Raw genomic sequence first — 17,980 nt, 5'->3', positions numbered from 1 at the left:
GAACTCTGGGCCTGGGCGCTGTCCCTCAGCTCTTCAGCTCAAGGCTAGCGCTCTACCACTTGAGCCACAGAGCCACTTCCGGCTTTTTTCTTTTTGCTTATGTGGTGCTGAGGAATTGAACCCAGGGCCTCAGGCATGCAAGGCACACGCTCTACCACTGAGCCATCTTCCCAGCCCCCCTGCTTATCTTTTTTAAAACAGCCTCTTTGCATAAACTTTCTTCCCTCATTGAAATCAATTTGAGAGCCTTAAACAGACCCAGGGGCACAGCAGTAGTTAGATATTGCTTGTGTTCTTGCAGCTGAGCTTTAGGAGTTGGGTGGAGACTGAGGGCCGCTGTGGTCTTGAGGACTTTGTACACAATGCAGATTCACCTCACAAAGGAGGAAGCTCCTATTTGCTGAGAAGCCACTTCTCCCAACCCCTTTTATTCCTTAGTATCTTTGTTTTCCCCTCAGGCATGATATTGACCCTGTTATCAGTTACAATGGGTTTCTGGCTGTACTTAGATGATCATTTTAAATGAGAGGAAAAAGTTGTTTCCCTGGTATTTTGGCCTTGATTGTGCTATCTTCCTTTGGGTTATTTGTGTAAGTAGGTCAAACATCATGGTTTGGAGGGGTTTGATGGCCTTGTGGCTGCTCTTCCTTTGTTTAGTTTGAACCTTAACCTGTAACTCACAGTAATCTCAACAAGGTGGGTAATTCCACAGAAAATAAGAAAGAAATGGAGAAGAAACTGGCTGTGAAACCCATAGAAACCAAGAACAAGTTCTCCCAGGCGAAGCTGTTGGCAGGAGCTGTGAAGCATAAGAGGTCAGCCGGCACTCATACAATGAACCTCCCTCTGGCCTTGTCCCCTGCTAACTGTACTTGTAGTGATATCTAGAGCAAGAGGTTACTCAGCCTATGTCTCTGGAAAGCTTCTTCAGTGTCTACAATTCTCTTCCTTTCATATTTGGTATCTCTTGTAGCCTTCGACCCTTGTGTGTCTGATTTTTTTTTTGCGGGGGGGGGGGGGTCCGGTCGTGGGGCCTGAACACTGGGCCTGGGCGCTGTCCCTTAGCTCTTCAGCTCAAGGCTACCACTCTACCACTTAAGCCACAGCACCACTTCCAGTTTTTTTTCTTTTTGCTTATGTGGTGCTGGGAAATCGAACCCAGGGCCTCATGTATGCAAGGCAAATGCTGTACCACTGAGCCACCCTTCTAGCCCCAGTCTGACCATTTTTAACATCATAAAGTTGGTCTTGCTTCCTGTGCAAGCTCGTATTTACTCCTTTCCTTAATGATAACTTTACTACAGATTATTATAATTCCTGTCATACTAATGGGAAGCCTGACAATTGGAGAGGTTGAGAACTTTTGTTCAGGGTCACACAATGGTAGAAGAGCAGGAACTCAGTATTTGAGCCTGTTGCTAGGCACATGAAGCAGCGTGCTTGAAGCAGGGACTGTTAGTGGGTAATGAATACAAGGAAGAAGAATGTATTCTGCTTGGGGGTGTGTGAGGTCTAGCTAGGGACAGCATTTGAAACATGATGCTTGAAGCCAGGTATAGTATAATGGCACATATTTATAATTCCAGCCCTGAGGAGGTGGAGGCAGGAGGATTGTGAGTTCCAGGTTAGCTTAGACTACGTATAGTCTTAGCCTAATATATAGACTCTGTGTTACGTATAGTCTTAGACTATATATATAGACTTGTGTGTGTGTATGACTATATATAGTCTTAGACTACATATAGTTTTACTTTCAAAAATAAAATAAAACAAAACAAAACAAAAAGCCAAGTGCCAGTGGCTCACAGCTATAATCCTAGGTTCTCAAGAGGCTTAGCTCTGAGGATAGCAGTTCAAAGCCTGCCTGGGCAGAAAAGTCCACAAGACTGTTACCTCTAGTTAACTACCAGAAAACCAGAAGTAGCACTGTGGCTCAAGTGGTAGAGTGCTAGCTTTGAGCACAAACAGACTCAGGGACAGTACCCTGGCCCTGAGCCCTACAGCCAACAACAACAACAAAAGATAAGAAAAAGATGCTGATTGGGTAGGACACTAGGGCTTTGATAAATAAGAGCGAGAACATCCCAAGCAGAGTGAACAGCTGCTTCAAAGACATTAAAAGAATGTGGCAGCTGTGACAGGGTTACAGACCTGGCTGTGGCTCAGTTTGATTGGTGTGGGGGTGGTAGTACTACCCAGAGATTTTGCTAACTTTTTTCTTATGCTCCTCCTCCCTTTTCAAGGTTGAATCAGTTGGACCAACCAGACCATGAGCAAAATGATGTTAAGTTTAAGTGTAGTCTATTAGGAAAATCAATATGGCATATTGGCAGCTAGCCATGTGTTTTGAAAGGAGTGTATTGATGCAGTCTTGGGGTTTGGCACATCAGCCATCTGCCGCAGATGTTCCTAAGAACATTGCCTACATGTAAAATGTCGTGGTACAGCAGAGGCGAGGGGAGGATGAGTAGCCTGAAAAGGGCCCACAGCTATGAATCACTCCTCTCAAGAACTCACTAAGGAAGTGGCACTGTGGCTCAAGTGGTAGAGCCCTCACTATGAGCTGAAGAGCTGAGGAATAAAGCTCAGGCCAAGTTCGAGTCCCATGACTGACATCAAAACAAAGCAAAACAAAACAAGAACTCACTAAGTTGCTACACAAGCGCTATAGTCTTAGTATTCAGACCTGGGTAGTTTTTCTGGATTATGCCAAGGAAAAGTTTTTCAGGGAGACACCTCTTGGTGGTGCTCTTGCTCTTGCTGGTACCAAGTGGGTATTTTACCTGTTTACCTTAATTAAATCACCTCAGAAGTGCTCTGTTAACTTATTTGGTGACCTGCATAGAAGTCTTCTTGGGTTTTGAAACTATATCATGCTTTGCACAAGCAAAGTAATGACTTTGCCCCTTGAGGCAGGAATTCCCAATAACCCCAGCCCTGGGCTTATGGATTTGCCTGTGAATTTAAGAATGTGAATTCCCAGGCCTCCTTGGTGCACTAATTTGAAGTGTGGACTCTTGATTGTTCACATTTGTGGTTGATTCTGATGCCTGGTGAAGATCTGAAGCTGCTCGTGTGTAGGAAGACTGGAAGCAGCACCTATTTCACGCCTTCTTCAGAGAGATCCTTGCTTTGTTGGTATAGACAACTGTTGGGTACCTAGCTCATTCATATTCAGTTATAAGTTCCAGTGCTACAAAATTTCCTCAGCTTTTCTTGAATGCAAGTTTTATATTTCCTTCTAAGTATTTAAAAAATTTCCCATGTGACTTAGGTTCAGGAACAGTTGAGAAATATATTTTAAATTTTCTGTGTTGAAATAACCCTATTTCAGTGGTTCTAAAATAAACCTCTTTCTTACCCCACATTTTAACACATTCAGTAGCATCTTAGAAGCTGTGAAATATGCTATTCATTATGTATTACTGATATCTAACTTAATTACACTGGCTTGTATGCATATTGAGGGGGGTGTGTGTGTGTGTGTGTGTGTCCCTGTGTGCTTGCACATGCTCGTACGTGCTGGTTCTGGGGGTTGAACTCTGGGTTTCCTACTCTCATTTGGCTTTTTCACTCATTCATGCCTGGCACTCTGCCACTTATGCCTTGTCTCCACTTCCTTCTTTTTGCTGGTTAATCAGAGTCTCTTGGATTTGTTTGCCCAGGCTAGCGTTGAATTGCCATCCTCAGATCTCAGCCTCTTGAGTAGAGTTACAGGTGTGAACCACTAGCACCCATCTAGCACTGCCTTTTTAAGGGTAGTCACTGCCTCTTTAAGAGTAGCCACCATCTTACAAGAAGCTATTTTAGTTAAGCCACTCCTGTTATAAGAATTGCTGTTATAGGGGCTGGAAGCATGGCACAAGCAGTAGAGCACCAGCTGACTTCTGACAAGTCAGAATACTTGGCCAAGTATTCTGGTTTTGGTTGATTGCTCAGATAAACTTTGAACCATTTCAAATTAGCCAATCAAAAGATTATGAATGTAATTTCTGACCAGGTTCACTGCCCACCCTGAGCACTTGCTTACTTGGTTTCCTGTTTGTAGCAGGCCTTTTGGCAGAAGTGAACTTTGATTAGGAATCCAAATAAAGGCTTTCAATTTCAGATCATTCCAGCATCCTGAGGCTGCCTATGACTCTCTAAGCTTTGATCCTTGAGATTGATCATAGCTGAGATTACTGTGATTTCATTACAGCTCAGAGAGTGGGAACAGTGTGAAAAGACTGAAACCAGACCCTGAACCAGACGAGAAGAGCCAAGGTAGGTGGCACCTTCCTTTCTCTTTTACTCATACACCTTGTGAAGCATGATGAGGAACTGTGATCATTCCATCCATAAATTAGGGGATTCCTGTCTCATACAAACCTTCCTAAACCTGGTTTCCAAACTTTTATACCAAGCAGGATTTATATTTGAGGCTAGCAGCTGCCCTGCAAAAGAAATACATTAGATGCCATAGAGCTAGTAAGTGACAATTGCTGTCCTGGGAGTGCTTATAAAATCCTGGTCAGATGACCTCTTCTCACAAAGGGCTTTGTCTCTGTCTCCGCCAAATGTCAAGTTTCTTGATTTCACCTGGTTTGCTACCATGGGAAGTTGAATGCCTAGCTCCTGCTGATGGTTGGATTGAGCCTAGAAGTTTAATACAATTCCCAGGAGTACGTTTGCTTTGCCTAATGATTTTTATGTGATGAATCTGCTTCTATATCAAGTGGCACCAAATAAGTAAAGGCGAATATTCTTACAGACTGGATTAGAAATGAGAAATTCGCTGGGCACTGGTGGCTCACACTTGTAATCCTAGCTACTCAGGAGGCTGAGATCTGAGGATCACAGTTCAAAGCCAGCCGGGGCAGGAAAGTTGTGAGACTCTTATCGCCAATAAACCACTCAGAAAATCGGAAGTGGCACTGTGGCTCAAGCGGTAGAGCACTAGCCTTGAGCTGAAGAGCTGAGTGACAGCGCCCAGGCCCAGTGTTGAAGCCCCATGACCAACAAAAAAAAAGAAAGAAAAATGAAATGAGAAATTCAAGTCTGTTTTTTATCTGACTCTATTAAACTTAGCAGGTCATCTAAAAAACAGAGCTTATGTTTCTTTATCTCAAAAAAAAAAAGCACTTTTAAAAATGACCCATAGAATACCAGTGATGGCTATTACTTTTATCCTTTTGCTCTAGAATCTGCTTATAAAAAGGACCATGAGTGAAGAGCCGCTCTTTCACCAACACTGTCTTCAATCTAGTTCTTTTCCACATGGAAGAAATATTATACATTTCTATGTACCCATCCAGACCTATTCTGTGTATGTACAAACATATATGTACTTGCTGGGCATGGTGGCTCCCTTCTATAATCCTAGCTACTCAGAAGGTATAAATCTGGAGGACTGGTTTCAGGCCAGGCCAGGCAAAAAAATTTGCAAGACCTATGTCAATAAACTAGGTGTGGCAGCATGTTCCTGTGATGCCAACTACACTGAAATCTGTAGATGGGAGGACTGTGGTCTCAGGCCAGCGCTGGCAAAAATGCATGACCCTGCTTGGAAAATAATGAAAGCAAAAAAGGGCTGGAAGTGTCGCTAAAGAGGTAGAGCTTCTGCGTAGCCAGCATAAAGCTGAGTTTAAACCCTAGTACCACCCAAAAGAAGAAATCCCCCATTTTATTATAGATAACTTCAAAGAGATTCAGAAGTTTGAATAACAGTATAAGAACTTCTATATCCTACTATCAGTGTGTGTGTGTATGTGTGTGTGTGTGTGTGTGTATTGTGTGTGTGTGTATTTTGTGTGTGTGTATATTTTGTGTGTGTGTGTATTTTGTGTGTGTGTGTGTGTGTGTGTGGTGCAAGGGATTGAACTGGGACCTTATGCACACTAGGCATATGTTTTACCACTGTGCCCTTAAAGGCTTGTAGGATGTATCCAGTGTTCACTTACACCTTCCCAAGTATGGTGTTTTGTGGCAAATCCCAGAAATCATTTCATAATTCTTTAATATATTTCTAAAAAGTAACTTAGTTTAACAATAGTAATACCATGACCATATCTGTAATAATCACAATAATTATCAAATGTCAAGTTCGTATTATTTTCCTAGCTTATCTATTTTGGAAATAGGGTCTCTGTTAGCTTTAGCTGGCTTCAAGGTTGCAGTCTTCCTCAGACTCCTGAGTGGTGAAATTACAAGTGAAGTACCACTGAACTTGGCTTGATTGACAAATTAGTTTGTTTTGTTTTGTTTTGCTTTTTAAAAAAGGATCCAAGGAAGGGCCAACCTTTGTATTTGGCTCAAAAAGATTGTCTTAAAGTTACTGGAATATAACTCGCCTGTTAAAGTAATACTGCTCAGTGATGTTTTGTGTGTTGACAAGGTTGTGCAGTCATCACAATTGCTATCTAATTCCAAAACGTTTTCAACAAGCAAAAGAAAGCCTTTACCTCTAACAAGATACTCCGCATGCCCTCTTCTCTTTAGTCACTGGCAACCACTAATCAGTTTCTTTGTGGATTTGCCATTCTGGGCCATTTCATGTCAGTGTAATCAAGTATTACGTGTCCTTTTGTGTTTGGCTTCTTTTAAGTTAGTATGTTTTCAACATTCATCCATGTTTTAGCATGAAGTACTATTTACTAGTGGCTGCCTAATGCCTGTTTATATAACATACACATTTTGTTTGTCCATTATTCTGGACATATAGGGTTTTTGGCTAATATGAATTATGCTGCTGTGAATATTCACATACAGGTTTTTGTATAGGCAGCTGTTTTTAGTCTCAGGTCATGTGATAACTGTATATTTAACTTTTTGGGAAACTACTACTTTCCAAAGTAAGTGCACTATTTTTTCTTTGTACCAACAGCATATGAAGGTTCTGATCTCTTTACATCCTTACCAATACTTACCTCTCTCTTTTTAAAAAAATTATTATATACATCCTCATGGGTAGTTTCTTTTATAGTGGAGGTGATTTTTTTAAATGTAGTTTGCTGTGCACTTTGTCACAGATTCATTGTGGTTTTGATTTGCATCTCCCTAATGATTGATCACAATCATCATCTATCTCTTTGCCATTTTTATGTTTTTCTTTAGGAAAGCATATATTCAACCTTCAAGTTAGAATTCCCTATATATTTTGAATATTGGGCACTTAATCAGATAGATGATTGCAAATATTTTCACTTTCTCCATAACATCCTTTGAAGCATAAGGTTTTAGTTTCGGTGACATCTTTCTTGTGCTTTAGGTATCATGTAAGAAACCATTAACTAATTCAAAGTTAAAAAGGTTTATGCCTGTTTTCTTAAAAGAATTTTACCCCATCTTTGTTTCATTCTGGGGAATGTAGGCATATGGTGTGAAGTAAGGATCCAGTGCCAGTCTATAGGAGTGTTGAGACAGTTGTTCTTTTCTGCACTGAACTGTCATGGCTTCCTTGTTGAAAAACCATTGACTATAAACATATGGATTCATTTCTGGGTTTTCTTTTCTACTCTGTTGATCTTTACATCTGCCCTTATGCCACTACTAGTCTTGATCATGCTTACTTTGTAGTTTAGTTTTTAAATTGGGAAGTATGAGTCCATCAATTTGTTCTTTTAAAGATTATTCTACTTCCATTTTGAAATAAGCTCATCAGTCTGCCAAAATAACAGCTAAGACTTTGATAGAGATTGTTGGAATCTTGGATTGAGTTGGAAATGTTGTTTTTGTGTGTATGAATGTATGTGCATGCCTGTGCACACATGCATGTGCACACATACACACTAGAACTCAGGGCCTTGACTCTATTCCTCAGCTTTTCTGCTCAAAGCTAGTATTTTACCACAGCTCTACTTCAGGCTTTTTAGTGGTTACTTGGAGATAGGAGTCTCATGGGCTTTCCTGCTTAGGCTGGCTTTGAACTGTAATCCTCAGATCTCAGCCTCCTAAGTAGCTAGGATCACAGGTCTAGCTTTTCCTTCTTTTAAGTTATTGTTTCTTTTGTATTTTATTTGCAAAGAAAGTGAGTCTGTTCTGTGTGGTATCCTATATTCTAGATTTCACTGTGGTGTTCCCTGTAAAATGGGAATTAGATCTAGGAGCTTGACTAGTTTGAGGTGATTTTTTTGTAAGAATACTCAATATGTTGATTTTATATTTCTAATCATTATGAGTTTTACTGTATTTTAACTTTTTTTTTGGGGGGGGTCTGATCGAGGGCCTGAACTCTGGGCCTGGGTACTGTCCCTCAGCTCTTCAGCTCAAGGCTAGCGCTCTACCACTTAAGCCACAGCGCCACTTCGGCTTTTTTTTTCTTTTTCTGCTTATGTGGTGCTGAGGAATCGAACCCAGGGCCTCATGCATGCAAGACAAGCGCTCTACCACTGAGCCACCTTCCCAGCCCAGTATTTTAATTTTTGTATTACTTAATTCACTTGTTATTGTACTGTGTGAAACACTGTATAAGTACCCATGGAGAACTTTTTTCCCTTCTTTTTCTTTTTTTGTCAGTCCTGGGTCTTGAATTCAAGGCTTGGGCACTGTCCCTGAACTTATTTTGCTCAAGGCTAGTACTCTGCCACTTGAGCCACAGCGCCACTTCCAGCTTTTTCTGTTTATGTGGTACTGAGGAATCGAACCCAGGGCTTCATGCATGCTCTACAAGTGCTTTACCACTAACCCACATTCCCAGCCCACCATGGAGAACTTTTTTTTTCTTTCATATATATATACTTTTTAAAATTGTGAAAATACCATATAGAGGGGTTACAAAGAACTTTTTTTAAGGCTGTATAGTATTGTGCTATAATATATCCCATTTTTAAATTTATGAGATTTTTTTCCCCTATTCTGGGGTTTTAGTAATAACCTCCCACATGCATAATTTTTATACACATGAAAACTAAACTCAGGTCAAATACTTAGAACAAGAATTGTTCCTTAGAACTAGAATTGTTTCTTAGAAATAGAAATTGTTTCTTAGAACTATAAATGGAACCAAATTGCCATTCAGAAAAACTATTTCAGTTCATACTTAGGAAGTCCTGTTGACTTTTTTTTTTTCTTTTTTGGTGACAGTACTGGGGCTTGAAGTCAGGGCCCAGGTACTGTCCCTTAGCTTTTATGCTCAAAGCTGGTGCTTTACCACTTGAGCCACAGCTCCAATTCCAGCTTTTTGCTAGTTAGAGATAAAAGGACTTTCCTGCTCAGGCTGGCTTCAAACCAGGATCCTCAGATTGCTGAGTAGTTTTGGGTGTAAGCCACCAGCACCCGCCTGGTGGCTTAACATATGGGAAACTCATTCAAACATGACAACTTAGATAGGATAAATGTGTGCACTCGATGTTTTGTATCTGTGGGTTCAACTAACCATGTTGAAAAACTTGGAAAGGAAAACATTGCATTTGTACTGAAAGTGTATAGGCTTAAAGTATATGGGAGGATATGCATATTATATTCATATATATATATATATATATTACATGTAAATACTATACCATTTTATATAAGGGCAAGTCTTGGAACAAATTCCCTGAGGATACTGAGGAAGATACATACAGTATTTATATATGCACATACACATACAAATACATACAACTTCATAGGAATCGTAAGCACATTTCAACCAATAAATTGGTTAATCCTGGGTAGGGATTGTTGGAGTGAATCAGTGGAAAGGAAAACTGTGAGGCTTCTTTGAATTATCCCAGGCAGACATTTGTGTTTCAGATCTGTTATTACTATTATTTTTGTCATTCTAAATGCCTTCTTCCTACTCCTGCATCCTTTTAGCAGAAGATAGGCAGGGGATCTCCTCCTTAGTTGGGAGGAAAAGCCCCAAAAAGAATGCCTTCAAAGCTTGCTTCAGAGACTTGTCCTCAGCAGTAGATAACCTGAAGGTAAGTCCTGCAGAAGATGTCCTGGAAAATATTTAGCTTCCCTGACAAAAACTAGCCTGGGCAGAGCATTTGAATGCCCGGTTGGTCCCTCTACTCTCAAGTCACGTATCTGCCCAAATCCCAAGAACATTTCCTATTTGTAATTTTCTGTGTTAATTTGGTATGACATTATAGTCCAGCAAATGCAGAAATTGGCAGGAAACTTCACCAAATGGGCGAGATCAGAGGGCACCTATTTATTCTGTTTTGTTAAGACTTGTAGTCTTTCTTTCTTGAAGCTTCCTAGATAACTAAAGTCTTTTCCCTTAAACTCCTCCAGTACCAGGTGGTCCGTTTCCTCAGTTGCAGTTCTATAGCTGGCTTCTTCCTTCCCTAGCCAGCACTTGTCCTCTATAGGTGCTCAGAACTTGATTCTTTTTTTTTTTCTCATCCTCTTCAGTTACTCTGCAGAATTTTCCTGCCAGATTACTGAAAGTATTATTCTATATGTGATACACAATATACAGTGAGTACTCAAGTAATGACAGAGAGAGAAAGAGAGTGAGAAAGAGTGCTGATGGGCTGGGAAGGTGGCTCAGTGGTAGAGCGCTTGCCTTGCATGCTCAAGGCCCTGGGTTCGATTCCCCAGCACCACATAAGCAAAAAGAAAAAGCCGGAAGTGGCACTGTGACTCAAGTGGTAGAGCGCTAGCCTTGAGCTGAAGAGCTGAGGGACAGCACCCAGGCCCAGAGTTCAGGCACCACAACTGGACCCTAAAAAAAAAAAAAAAAGAAAGAGTGCTGATGTCTTTTACACTTTAAAGAGTATCTGATTTTGGCCACCACCCTTCCCATCCGAAGCTTGCAATAAAAGCAGATTTTCTTGCATTCTCACACTTTGTGAATTCAGGCCTGCCATGTGCCAGACCCATGCAGTGTTCCTTGGGGATGAAACAGCAAAGAAAAAACCCTCACTTTTTTTTTACTGGGGTACATAAGCTCACAGGCAAGAGTTAGGAATGAATAGTAAGCTTCCCATGTTCCCTACCACCTGCTCCTGGTAGCCATTGCTACCAAATTTTTATGTAGCTCTCCTCAGATATAGTTACACATATGTATTGGCATACACTGCCCCCTAAAAAATTATTATGTATATACTCTGTTCTGCACCTGGCCTTTTTCATTTAGTATATTATCTTGGTGAATAGGTGATTCTAGTACATAGATGCTTTATTCTTTGTTTTGTAGTGCTGAGGGATCATGCTAGTAATATTAGCACATTGCTGCTGAGCTACACCCTACCCCAGGGAGAGTCCATTACATACCTTGTAGCCCACCACTTATTAATGGACCTTTGGGTTATTTTCAACTTTCTGCTACAGTGCACAGCACTTCAGTGAATGCTTCTTATGAACATCACTTATGTTTGAAGGTCACTGAAATTTCAATGACTTGTATTATACCAAGTTAGCTTCGTCACACATTCCCTCCTAATAAATTTTTTATATTTCTGTGTGAAAACCCATGTTTCTTTTTCTGTGAACTGTGCATGTCTTCTGCCTACTTTTCTTGGAGATTATAAATTGGAAGGACTCTTCTTATCTCCAAGACATTATTAGCTCTTGTGGTATGTGTTGCAAGTATTTGCCTCTGCTTTTGTATGCTTGTCACTGCTGTCTCTGCAATTGTTTGCTATTCTTATTTTACTTGTCTACATGTACGTGCTTCAACATTGCTTATCCCTTCCCAGCCTCATTCTCCTTGTTCTCCCTTTTCAAAGCATCCAGAAAAGATGAGCACATAAACTGAGCTGGCATAGGATAACTTTTTTAGCCTCTTACTACTTTTCTTTGTCTTCTGAGAAAAATACTTCCTTTCACAAGTCTGTTTTCCCCCTGTGGTACTTGGGCTTGACTCAGGGCCTTATGCTTGTTAGGCAAGTGCTCTACCACTTGAGCCATACCTCTAGCCCTCTTCGGCTTCTTAATCTTTTTCAGTTAAGGTGACATATATATATATATATTTTTTTTTTTGGGGGGGTGGGTGGGTGGGTCTGAACTGGCCTCTAACCACCATACTCCCGTGTTTACCTCTTGATAGTAGCTGGGGTGAGAGGAGCATACCACCACCATTTCTAGCCTATTTTTGATCATTATCTTCCTGTCTCTGCCTCCTGAATATCTGGGATTACATGTGTGAATCACAATATCTGGCTCTTTTTGCATTTTCTTGAGGCATAGTGAGATGTTGGTGCTTTGAAGAGAAGTTTCAGAAAGGGCTGTGCTTCTCAGACTGAGGCAGTGGCAAGGAACTCCATCCTTTAGTTTGCATTGAGCTTCAGTATCCTTTAGTATTTTGGGGAGGGGTCAGTCTTGGGGCTTGAATTCAGGGTCTGGCTCTGTCCCTGAGCTCTTTCACTCAAGGGCCACTTCTGGTTTTTGAGTGGTTAGTTGGAGATAAGAGTCTCGGGACTTTTCTGCCCTGGCTGGCTTTCAACCGAGATCCTCAGATCTCAGCCTCCTAAGTAGCTAGGATTACAGGTGTGAGCCAGCGGCACCTGGCCACTTTAATATTTTTTGATTCAGGTTTGGTTTAATGTGTTCTACTGTAAATAGCTTATAAACTTGTCAAGTCATCTGATTTCCCTCTGTTAGTAAACAGGGATAATACAGATTGTTGATAATACAGTTGTTACAGTGGTTATAAGATGATGGAAAAAGGGGTGGAGAGGCATCCTTTAACCTTCTAGTTTGAGGTGTTCCATCGTTGGAGTGACTGCATAACTAGACTTCCTGGGAAGAAAAGAAATGCATGTCATTAAACATGGTCTTAAAATGTTGGTTGGTGTGGTTTCATTGTCCTCAATTGTAAAAGACACATAGGCATAGAAAGCAAAGGTTGTGTTTAATCCTCTCCCTGTCTGGAAAGAGTGCCCTTGATAATAAAACATGTTATTCTGCTGCAATTGTTTGGCCGTCAGCATGCGTTGGTGCTGGCTAGCATATTGGTCAAGTGTGGTGTAAGGAGGATATCAGATCGGAGTGCAACTGGCTGTAAGACCCTGACTTGTAATTTCAGGCAGTCAGACCAGGACAGGTGACACTAACAAGGTAGTTTGTCTTCTCTCTCTGAGAGATGAGCATTTAGGCAGGCTGTGGGGTTCGAGTCCTTTGTGGGGTTCAAGTCCTAGCTTTGCCTCTTACCTTTAAAGTTATTTCATCTCCCGGTGTCTCACTTCCTCCTGTAAAATGAGGATAAGCAGAGTCTTGACTGCACAGCCCCATTTTGGGGTTCCACAGCATCTGTGGGAGATTCCCTGGCATAGCACCGGGCTGTGGTGACAGGCCCTCACTTGGAAAAGAGTTAACCATTTGTCCCCTTTTTTTTGCAGAGGCCCCATCATGTGTGTCTCTGGGAAGCACATCTCTGAGCAGCCCCTCCATCCACTGCCCCTCGGCTGCTGTGTGCATCGGCATCCTCCCAGGCTTGGGCGCTTACTCGGGGAGCAGCGACTCTGAGTCCAGCTCAGACAGCGAGGGCACCATCAATGCCACTGGCAAGATCGTCTCCTCCATCTTCCGAACCAATACCTTCCTCGAGGCGCCCTAACTTCTGACCTTTCCACAGGAGGCTCCTCCCCAGAGGGTTCAGACTTTACACCACCCTCACAGAACTCCTCCACCTGCTTCCTGTGCACACCATGGCACTTTTAACCTGACCTGAAAATGTGCCAGAATCCAGTTATGGCCTGAACTGTTTGGTTTTCTTTCCACTCCAGCACAGGTGACTAGACCTGTCCACTGCCTTTCCTCACTGATGGTTAGGGTGGGATGAGGCCCAGAGGAGGCTCCAGCCAGCTCCCTGGGGATAGGCTTAATTGGCTTGCAGAAGGAGTCATTGAGTTTTATTGCTGTCTTGGTTTTTCCTTTCCTTTAGCAGCACAAGGAAGCAAGGGCAGTTACTGGACCTGTTTAAATGTTCTGTTGTAGACACATGCTGTTTGGTTCTGCTGTGTTTGGAGCATGCGGGGAAGGAGGGCTGACTTCAACATGGTGAAAAGCCTCTCTGGAACTAAGTCCTGACGTGTGACTCAGTAAAGATGATTCCTCCATACCTGCAGGGCTGTTAGTCAACACCAGCCTTCTCTGTAAAGCTTTTTCTTGTTCTCAGCCATGCTCTTCTCTCCACTGACCCCAGTATAGGAAGGGACTAGTAAGAATAAGGTAGCCATCTTCTCAGCTTTTCTTTACCTGGCAATTTATCTTGTTTTTGTTCTTGAAATAAAAGACTTGCTTTAAGATTCTAAACATTAGAGAGACAAACAGGCCTTATTTAATCGTAGCCAGAAACCAGAACTGCTGTTAGGTATGTTAATGAGATGACTATTTCTAGAAGCTTCTGGAATCTTAATACTGCAAACTAGTGGGACACGCCTGTGTTATGACTGTACTCTGAACTCCACTGAAGCGCTGCTCTACTTGATGTGTAGTACAGTTGTGGCTTTTGACTGTGGAAGCTATTTCTAGCCTAAGGTGCTGCCCTAGTACTTTTCCTTTATTTAGTACCCTGCAGCTTCTTCTCTTCCCAAACAGAGCAGACAAAGAACCTCTTTGTCGCTAGGGTACCAGGGACTCAGCACTTTGAGAAGGAGGGAGAACAGAGGGAAAGAAGAAGAGATGTAGAGGTCTGGAGGACCCAGGTGGACGTGAGCTCGAAAGACAGCCTATGTTTCGCTGCTTCAGCACAGACCTGAGCAGCGTTCTTCCCCTTGGTTTAGCATCAATTGTGTCTCCTTCCCTGGGTGTGAGACTGAGCGAGACACATACTGAATGTGTTGGCACTGTGATGCTGGCAGGCAGAGAAACTACTCACTTTACCGTGGGCAGAGAGGCCTCCGGATCTCATCCAACCCACTTCTTTTCCCCTTCCAGTGCAGCAACACACGGGTGCCTATTGGCAGATGGTGGCTTCCCTTCGCCCAAAGCGCATGCTTGTAAGTGCTGCCTTTCTCAGGACTTCTTGGTGCTAATTGTTCCTGACTGTCGGTATGGGCACGTCAGGGTTGTGCTAACAAACAAGAAGTGTAGGTAAAACTGTGTAGGCACCTTCTGCCTCTCTGTTCCCTTGTTCCTGTGATGGTGCTGTCGTGATTACAGCTTGTACCCGAAGCAAGCCCAAATCATTTTAGAAGGCAGACCAAGGCATCAAAGTCACTATTGTTATGCGGTTTGACTTTGCAGAGGCCATTACTGCACCTCATGGCCTCTGTTGATGTTGGAAGAAGTTGACAAATGGTTGCAGGGATTAAAACCATACATTAACTTCAATGCTTACAAACCTGTCAGAGGATGAGCTCATGCTTCCCCCTGTGCTGCCAGCTCTCTGCTCTCACTGCTAGACTGTCTTAAGCAAACAGAGTCTTCAGACTTCTTTTTTCTCTTACTATAGAAGCCAGATTAGCCCTCAACTTGCTACCTTCCTACCTTAGCCTCCCAAGTGCTGGGATTGCAGGCATGCACCACTACACCAGAGCAGACAGATTTCTGCTGTTAATGTTTCAGGAGAGATTGTATGTCCGTGGTTCTTGCACCTATCCATGCAGAGCCCTGGAATTGAAATAAGCTTCTGTAGAAACCGTTGCTGGCAAAGCAGGGGCTGGGGCTGACTAATGAGAAGGGAAAGCAGCTTGGGGAGGTGTTCAGGGTAGACATAACGGTTCTATCTTGGAACAGACAGACAGAAACACCTCTTTAAACCTTGGAATATAGTCATTGGCTCCAGGTTGGCAGTTCTGAGTCTGCACATTAATCCAGCTGTGGATGGGAGAATGTTTGACTTTGATCCATACTAAACATGCACATTATTTCCCTAGTACTTTTTTTTTTTGGCCAGTCCTGGCGCTTGAACTCAGGTCCTCAGTTCAGGAACTGAGTCCTTTTGCTCAAGGCTAGTATCTGCCACTGGAGCCACAGTACCACTTGTGGACTTTTCTGTTTATGTGGTTCTGAGGAACCACATGAGGGCTTCATGCATGCTAGGCAAGCACTCTACCACTAAGCCACATTCCCAGCCCAGAGTACAATTTTTTACATGTTACTTACACAGTATTAGATTCTATTTAAGTAATCTGGAGACAACTTCAAGTCTATGAGATGTGTGTAGGTCCTATACAAGTACTGGATAGAAAAGACTTGAGCCAGCCGTAAATCTGGATATCCAATGGGGGTTCTGGAACCAGTAACCTACTGACTGTACTCCTGCCTTACCAACGAGGATTTTACAACCAGGTAAGAGAGCTACAAACAGGTTTGGGGTATGTCTCTTAAAGCCTGCTTATGTTGTCCTCAGTGGCAATATTATAACTAACCACACAAGTAGGGAGCTCATTATAGCTAAAGACCGTCTCCCTGGTAGGCCTTCTAGGTACTTCCTATCATTCCTTCTGGGGCCTGTCACTCACCTGGGTGGGGAGAAAAGGTGCTTGCAAGTCAAAAGCACCTACTTTTCCTTCTCTAAAAAACAGAGGTTGGCTGGATGCTGGTGGTTCAGACTTGTAATCCTAGCTACTCAGGAGGCTGAGATCTGAGAATCATGGTTTGAAGCCAGCCTGGGCAGGAAAGTCCATGAGATGACTCTTATCTCCAATTAAGCACCAGAAAAGCCAGAAGTGGAGCTGTGGCTCAAGTGGTAGAGTACTGTCCTTGAGCATAGAAGCTCAAGCATGTAGGGCCTGAGTTCAAGCCCCAGAACCAACACACACACACACACAGCAGAGGCTGATGTGACTAGACACAGATATCATCACTCCAGCTTCTGTGGTCTTTCTCTCTGATTGCCCCATCCTACCCCAGCCCCTCGGCTTCAGCTTTCCCTTCTCCCTGGGAACTCAACCTCATTACACCTTCATGGACATACCAGTGATTCTGAGCTTAAGAGTCAGATGTTTGCTTGCTGTGTTACTCAGGCAAGGTCCTCACTGGTAAAGACTTCACTTTCTTCCTGAGCAAGCAGAAATAGTACCACCTCCTAAGGAGGGGGAAAGTCACATGGAGCAGGTGCTTGGTAAATGGTAGTCACCATGAGTGCTGTCACCCTGGATCTTCATTTCCAGGTTGGTGTGCAGAGCATGGAGAGGTGTGACCTGTATGGGCTTATGGACTGTGCTGGCCTTCCCAGCCAGGTTGGGCCTTTCCATGACATGCTGGGGCTCAGATCTGGTGTCCAGAGCCCCAGTGCCAGCTTCTGCTGTGCACTCCTCTCCCAGCCAAAGGTGAACGGCTCAGGCACACCTGGTTCCTTACTGCCATCTCAGACCCTCCAGGAAAAACAAGGAGAGCGCAGTGGCAGCAAACAGCCATTTGGACTTGGATGTTTTCTTGGCTTCTTGGCATGCCTAGCCTACTTATGCATTCTGCATTCCCGGGTGGAATGCAAGCTCTGCTCTGTGGGAGGCTGGAATCTTGGCAACACTTTTGTAGTCACAGGTTGAGTACAAGAAGGGAGTCACACATCTCATGTCTTAATGATGCTGGCAAGGGCTGGCCTTTTGCTCCCTTACCTGCTGGAGCAGCGGCTTCAGGGAGGGGTAGTCTCAGCAATAGGCAGAGTATGGCCCAGGCAGAGGGGAAGGCAATTGGCTGGAGCTTTCTGCCATAGTCTGTAGTCTCATTCTAGCTCAGTGATAGTCACTGTATTGGAATTGGTGGCATTCTGGGGAGCAGCCCTTTTCCGCATTTTTTTTTTGTCTTCTTTTTTGGTACTGGGGACTGAACCTAGGACATTGCATTTGCTAGGCAAGTGCTTTGCCACTGAGCCACATCGCAGCTCCCCTTCTCTCTGTTCTAGAGGAAATCAGAACCCCCCCATCTCAGTGACTTGACTGCATTGCACGGCTCCGTGGTAGAACTAGGATTTTCACTGGAGCATTTGAAAGACTGGCTTTCTATGGAAGCTTCTGCCTACTCAGGTTCCCAAGTTACCTCCTGCCATCCATGTGTGATAGGAGAACCAAGTAGCAGCTCTGAGACCTGGGGAGTTAAAGGGATTGAGTCCTGGTCTGGGTGTGGGTTGCCCTTCCTCCTGAGGACTAGGCCAGCAAGAGTGCACTGCATGCCTCACCTT

General features: G+C 43.2%; 1 protein-coding gene across 7 annotated transcripts in view; it reads left to right on the top strand.

Annotated features, from left to right (window-relative positions):
- The window catches only part of Fam192a (family with sequence similarity 192, member A), a 32,441-nt gene extending 18,270 nt beyond the window's left edge, over window positions 1–14,171 (top strand). For all 7 annotated transcript variants that reach the window (XM_013028008.1, XM_013028010.1, XM_013028009.1 and 4 more), the window contains 3 exons: window positions 682–815; window positions 4,199–4,263; window positions 13,251–14,171. In XM_013028008.1, coding sequence (XP_012883462.1) covers window positions 682–815; window positions 4,199–4,263; window positions 13,251–13,468 — 417 coding nt within the window. In that variant the 3' untranslated portion in view covers window positions 13,469–14,171. The remainder of the gene's footprint in view (window positions 1–681; window positions 816–4,198; window positions 4,264–13,250) is intronic.
- Window positions 14,172–17,980: the final 3,809 nt, after the last annotated feature.

Source organism: Dipodomys ordii, unplaced genomic scaffold (genome assembly GCF_000151885.1).
Source record: "Dipodomys ordii isolate 6190 unplaced genomic scaffold, Dord_2.0 Scaffold106, whole genome shotgun sequence".
NCBI classification, from domain to species: domain Eukaryota; kingdom Metazoa; phylum Chordata; class Mammalia; order Rodentia; family Heteromyidae; genus Dipodomys; species Dipodomys ordii.
Note: the sequence above shows the minus strand (reverse complement) of the source record. Positions and strands in the feature narration are given on the sequence as shown.